Source organism: Lactuca virosa, chromosome 5 (assembly GCF_052849685.1).
Source record: "Lactuca virosa cultivar CGN04683 chromosome 5, Lactuca_virosa_CGN04683_v6, whole genome shotgun sequence".
NCBI lineage: Eukaryota > Viridiplantae > Streptophyta > Magnoliopsida > Asterales > Asteraceae > Lactuca > Lactuca virosa.
In genome coordinates, this window is record NC_136430.1 from 299169684 (window position 1) to 299176647 (window position 6964).

The 6964-nt window shown below is 30.6% G+C and overlaps 1 protein-coding gene across 2 annotated transcripts; it reads left to right on the top strand.

The window, feature by feature from the left end:
- The first annotated feature begins 453 nt into the window (after positions 1–453).
- Positions 454–5507, top strand: LOC145111444 (transcriptional corepressor LEUNIG-like). Of its 2 annotated transcripts, none has more exons than XM_079047715.1 (15): positions 454–639; positions 1243–1340; positions 1451–1557; positions 2076–2207; positions 2290–2388; positions 2497–2557; positions 3024–3070; positions 3159–3350; positions 3428–3530; positions 3609–3712; positions 3797–3946; positions 4020–4175; positions 4260–4379; positions 4731–4937; positions 5190–5507. In XM_079047715.1, exons 1-15 carry the CDS (start codon positions 575–577, stop codon positions 5328–5330), a joined length of 1782 nt encoding a protein of 593 aa, XP_078903841.1. In that variant the 5' UTR covers positions 454–574; the 3' UTR covers positions 5331–5507. The 2 variants fall into 2 exon arrangements, with proteins under 2 accessions (XP_078903841.1, XP_078903842.1); XM_079047716.1 differs by having other exon boundaries at positions 455–639; positions 3162–3350.
- The last annotated feature ends 1457 nt before the right edge of the window (positions 5508–6964 follow it).

Consider the following 6964-nt stretch of genomic DNA (forward strand, 5'->3'; position numbering starts at 1 on the left):
TATACTTTTTGTTTCTTTGCACCAAAGGTTTTGAAGCTCTTCAATAAAGTCTAACACATCATACATAATATAGTCATCTAGAAAGTATTAAAGGCACAACTTTTTTTAATCATCCATCTCTATGTATCCGTTACTTCTTTATTATAATTTTTAACCAAAACACATACTTTTCTTCTTCTCAAAATAAAATTTCTTGAGTCATGAAGCATTTTTCACGAACCATATAATTTTTTTGTGTTCAAGTTTAAAAATAATTTTGGCTCCCGTTTTTAATTATATTTGTGGTTAGTTCCTTAATTTTCAATTGATAAGTAATAATTATTTTGAAAATCAGACCTATTATGTTGCATTTATTTTCATGTATGGAAGAAACTCAAAAGAAGGGGAGTCCTCATTATATAACCGCTTGTTGGAGAAAAGCAAATCCGTACTCTTTTGGAGTCAAAAAGAACCCTTTTTAAAATTCACTATTAATAAACAACATTCTCATTCCAACAATTCCTTTCCATTTTCCTTTCGCAGTTTTCGACGTCTGTGGTTTTGTGCCTCTCTCTCTCTCTGGGGTTTAACAATCATGGCGCAATCTCAACCACAACAACAACAACAACAACAACAACCCGCCATGGATGCTGATACAATGTAACTTAAGCACTTCCTTCTTCTCATTTTCCTTTCTTTCCTTTTTTATTTCATCGTCGATGATTACTGGGGTTTTCAATTTATGATTTAAATTTTCAATTTTTGATTCTTAATCGATTACTACTCAAATGGGGTTTGCCCTTTTGCATTGTGTGTGTCGGTGTTTTTAAGATTTCTTAAGTGTATTACTTGAAGAAGCACTTGTGTTACTTGACGTGTGCTTCTATGTAAATGTGTCGGTGTTTTTTGAGGGTTTATCGAGCCACCATTGATCGTTGACTGTGTGTAATATACATGTCGGTGTATATATACACACATATACATACATAAAAACCCATTTTTTTAAGTGTTATTTTGAATTTGTCGTTATATAATACTCCCTTTACCCCAGTATGTAAGAATCCAAGTGAAATGCACAGTTTCCTTTTGGAAAAATCTTTATAAAATACTCATTGCATTCGCTTTGTTGCTGCATAAGCATAAGATTCTTCAAATTTGTTGTTTGTATTATCAAATATATAAATATTAGTTGCTAAATGTTTATATTATATTCTTAGTTTTTGTGATTTTCTCAAAATTTTGACTTTTTTGTTGGAAAAACAGGCTGGATGTTTATATTCTTGATTATCTTATCAAGAAAAACTATGGTAATTCCACAAAGGCATTTGAAGGTGAAGCAAAAGTCCCTGCCAATGTTCGTGGTAAGACAACTTGTATAAAAGGAAATTTATTTATTTTAATCTTTCTTTAAATGATTAAAACTTTAGATTCTGTTTTTTGTTTTGTTGTTTGTGAATTGTGATCACTTCAGCCATTGATGCTCCTCGAGGTTTCCTCTTTGAATGGTGGACAGTTTTTTGGGATACTTTTATTTCTAGATACAAACGCCACCAAGGCTCCATGGAATCTTCCAATGAGGTGAATGGATAATTCTAATTTCAAGATTATGATTTAATAATATCTAGATTCATATTTCTGTGTTTATTGATCTAAGACATTATTGAAATATGATTCAATAATGTCTAGATTCTAATTTCAAGATTATGATTCAATAATGTCTAGATTCATATTCAATCTCAACTCCTCTCATGTTAAGATTGATGAATATTATGAAATTTGTTTTTTTGGAATGTAAGGGTAAAATGGTCATTTAGTCTCATTCAACCACTTAGAAACAACCCCTTAATCTGAGAAGCTATATATAAATGTTTTTCTGACTTAATGGTGACAAAATGAATTAAAAGAGAAAGTCAGGAAAATGAAGCTTTTCTCATTAAAACCCAACATTCTATAAATTTTCTCTCATTTATGCCATGTTTTTCCAAAATATTTTATAAACATAATTGATCTAGACAACTTTTGAATTGTGATTGAATATCATTAATATCAAGAAAGCTCTTTGTAAGACTATAAACTTATGGAAATTATAATGACAGGTTATTCGGGTCCCACATCAGCAGCAAGGTGGTCAACATCAAAGTCAAAGCTTCAATGCAAATAATGTTAATATTGGGAAAAGCCCTTGGATTGCTGAAGCATCAACCATTATGAAGCAACCAGTTCCAAAGGTATTGAATTTGATTTCACAAGTTTCTTATAAGTTATAATATAATATATTTATAAAAAAAAATTGTTTTTATTTTTGTATAGCAATGGTATGGAGATAATGCAGCCCTCATTATGAATCACATCAATTCAATGAATCAACTTCCAATTGAACAACAAAAGCAAGCTTTGGTGCCTAGACATGTGTGTATTTGAATAATCAGTATTATTTCTTCAAATTATTTTGATCTTGAATATGTGGAGCATATTAAATTATTTCAATATGATCTAATATTTACTTTGGTGAAGCAGGAAATAACTAATGTGACAAATTCCATGATCAATCAAAGTGCTCAAGTTCCTGAAGCTCATGGTAATCTTAAAAATAGCCCTAAAACTCGTATATTTATACAAATCTTGAATATTTGTAAGATACAAATTTAAAGAACAAAAGTATTTTATTGATAATATCATAATACTCCTAGGGTTTACAATTACATAGAGATTTTGGGCCTAAACTTCCATAATTTAGTGCAAGATCAAAAATTTCCAATTAGGGTATGTGATATTATAACAAAAAGATTTTAGAATATGTATTACAATAACAATTTATTGCATCTTTAACTACAAAAAAGGAAAATTAGGATGTGGGACCCAAGATTTTGGACTAAGGTTTGCACTATCAATTATCATAACAAGAATATATGTAGAAGATAGTTGTGATCATTATGAACATAGAGCTCTATATACTTAAAAAATCATCATTTCATTTATTTGCTTAATCTGAATCATTGATTTAGAATTTTAGATCATAAGTTTCTTTTTATGTTTTTCAACAGCAACTGGAGGATTAACCACTATGCCCCTGAGAGGATGGCCTTTAACTGTGAGCTTCAAACTTAAACTCAATTTACTCTTTTCATTAAATCAAATCAAGAGTTGATTATAATTATAATCATATTATGGAAAATTAGCAGCAACAAGGATTGGATCAAATCCAGACTCGATTGCAACAACAACAACAACCTTATAGATCTCAAAATGAAGGACAAATTCAGTCTTCAATGGATAGAAAAAGAAAACAACCAATGACTTCTGGAATCTCAAATGCAATTGGAGTGTTTTCAAGTAATGTTTCAAAGCCTAATTCCCCACAAAATGAAAAGGTATTTGTATTTCTATTCACCTTTTGAAAACAAATTTTTATTTATTGTTTTCGTAATGTTATGAAATTGTTTTGCAGATTAATGTTGATGATTTCATTGATTATGGAGCTTTTGATGGAAATAATGACAATTCCTTGTTGCCTCAAACCGATAAAGAATCCGAAATAAACACTTCACATGGTACTTAAATAGTAATTTGAGTCCTATTTCAAAGGGGCATTTTTGGAAATACTTATTTTGTATTTCTTTTTATTAAAGGTTTCACATTTTTGGAAGTGGGAAGTGTTCAAGCCACAAGTATAAATTGTTGTCACATTTCATTTGATGGAAAACTTGTAGCAGTTGGTGGACAAGACAAAAAGGTCATTTCTTCAACTTAATAATTTTACAATAACTAAAAAAAACATTTTTTTTTATTTATATTTTTTAATAATCTTGTGGTGCAGGCAAGATTATGGTGCACAAGCACACGGGAGAACAAAGCTACACTTGATGAACACTCTTCAGAAATAACTGATATCCGTTTTAGTTCTTCAATGCAATTACTTGCTACATCTTCTCAAGACAAAACCATTAGAATTTGGGATCTTGAAAATGTAATTTCATTTTTCTTATTCTACTTTAAAAATTTTCATCCAATTTATTGTATATATATATTTTTTTATGCAGTTGGGAGGTGGATCAGTTAGGACATTTACAGGGCACATTGCATCTGTTTTATCGATTGATTTTCACCCTAAAAAAGATGACATTGTTTGCTCTTGTGATGAAAGTGAGATTCGTTATTGGACTATAAAGAATGCTGGATGTGTTAAAGTGACAAAGGTTTGAGAAATACTAATTATAGAATTGTATTTTTAAATTCAAGAAATTAATTTTATTTTTTATTTTTTATTTTTTGGTTTTTAGGGTGGTGCAAATCTGGTTAGATTTCAATCAGGTGTTGGGAGGATTCTTGCAGCTGTTGTTGGAAAATCAGTGTCTTTAACAGATTTGGAGAATTCTCAAGCTCGTAAGCATGTTTTAAAGGTTGGTTTTTTTTTTTTTTAAATCCAGATTTTTATTTTACAATGTTTTAGGGTTTCTACTTTTATCATGGGTGTTTCTTTTCTAGACTGAATAAGCTGTTTGAAAGAGACTAAATGACCATTTTACCCTTGCGTTCCAGCAATTTTTAAAAAAAAATTCAACTATTATAACAGTCTCCATCAATTTTAACATGACAGGTGTTTCTTCATTAAGAACTTTTTCCATTCAACACTTAATGTGAAAACAAAAAAACACACCCTATTTTCCTCCATGGTTCACTTGTTTTATGTAGTTTACTATAAATTTAAATGATAATTCCGTTTTTTTTTTTTTTTTTTTTTTGGAATACAGGGGCATGCATCGAATGTGCAGTCTATATGCTGGGATTCTTCGGGTGAGAATTTGATATCAGTAAGTGAGGATTTGGTGAAGGTGTGGAGAATGGATTCTGGTGGAAAAGCAAATTGCATTCATGAGTTAAGTGTTAATGGCAAAAGATTCCATTGTGGCATTTTTCATCCTGCATACCCTTCTCTACTCATAATCGGTTGCTATCAGGTATACAAATTTCCACCTTTAAATCTTCAAATTTAGAAAGATAAAGATTCAAAGTAATGGAATCCGTCAAAAGGAATTGGAATTTCAAAGAATCATAATCCTTCCACAATTCCTCAGGAACGTTGAAAATTGAAATCCTTAAAACATGGAATTTGAAGGATTCTGATTAATTCCGATTAGACTCGTATTATAAGTAGTGCATAAAACGTCCTTGTAATGTAAATTTACCGTTTTACCCTTTGGATGGTTTAGAGTATGGAGCTATGGAACATGGCGGAGAACAAGATGATGATGCCAATTGAAGAACCTGTTTCTGCGCTTGCAGTATCGAGTGCATCTGGATTAATAGCTTCAGCGGGACATAACGACAATGTTGTTAAGATTTGGAAGTAGTTTTTTGGTATTTTGGATGCATATCGATCACGTAAATAAATCTTTTGGTGATGTTTATCTTTTAAAAAAAAAAAGAGGTTAGGGAATAGTTTTCTTCAATGTATATACATAGATTTTATCGTAGTATTATCTTTTGATGTTGCTTTATCCTTAATTGTGGATTTTGTTTTGTTTTGATTTTATAATTGGTTTGGGGTTTGGTCGATTTTGTTGTGAATTTAGAGTTTAGAGTTAAGGAGACGATTTGCTTTTAGGGTTTGCGTTTGAAGAAAATGAAGATATGGGTAAAATAGTCGTTGTACATAGACTTAACCGAGGAACTACATATTAAAGACTCTTTTGGCAACAAATCAAGCATTTGGACTAGATTTGTAACTTTTATAATACTACACCACAAAATGGTATATGTGAAAAGGGCGACACCTTTTTCAATAAAAGACATTTATGGTTTTTGAATAATTTGAACCCATGATATTTGTCTTACCTATCAATCGGGAACCAGTTTTCCATCAAATGAGATGTAACAATAATTGATATTACTTGCTTGAACACTTGCAATTTCCAAAGTGTGAATCTTTTTATAAAAAAAATGAAATGCAAATAATGTATAAAAGTTGTATATTGATTTTGCTCTGTTTTTTATTTCATATAAATGAGAACTACAAAACGAAAAATGTTAAATATTAAAACACATAAGGCTGGAGCCATACAATCCATCTAGATATCAACAGCGGTCCATAGTTCAAGAAATCATCTATGTGAATCTGCAAATCAATGTCATTATATTACTTAAAGAACAAATAAATCGAATTTTGGTGATTGCAGGCCTCAAGGACCCATCATTTTGTCTTCACTGAAGGGTATTTTTGGTATTTCACATATGAAATTTTGTTTTTAAAGTTGCAAGAAAAGTATAAACACGTTACCTTTATGGGGAGAATTAAAGTAATAGAGCTACGAGCATTATATAAGAAGGTTACCAGATATTCTAAAGAATTCCACACAGATCATGAGTATTCAAAAAATATCTTTAAGGTGGTGGAAGTATTTGGGAAAGATCTTTATAAATATTCTGCAAATGTGTTCATTTATTGCTTATCATTTCATTTCAATGTCTCCTAGCATATGAGTGTGGAGACTCTAGTATAAATAGGTACGATTTCCTCATCAGTAAATCATCTTTCAACTATGTAGGGTTCTTCTTTCAAAAAGCAAATCCAATTGCCTGAGATAACTACACATTACAGTGCAAAAACATACCAAATTATTATCACTGAGCACGGTTCGGTTCAAGTTTTCTCCATAGACCGTTATTTGGATTTTAGCCTCGGTTCGGTTTTCTATGGGTTTGGTAAGACTTTAAAACCGAAAATGTATGGATCGGCTTTTATGGATTGGATCGGTTTTAAAACCAAAGATATGGGGAAAATGCCGTTTTTTTATTACATTGATTTTATGGAAAATGACCTAATATTCTTTCTTGACAATAGTTTTGCTCTGAAGCAACTATCGACAAACTATTTCTACAAGGTCTAAAATGAGACGTATGTAACAACCCTCACATGGGCCTTTTAAAGTAACCATTTAAAAATTCAAATTCCAAATTTGAAAGAGTTTACATTGTGGAAATAGAT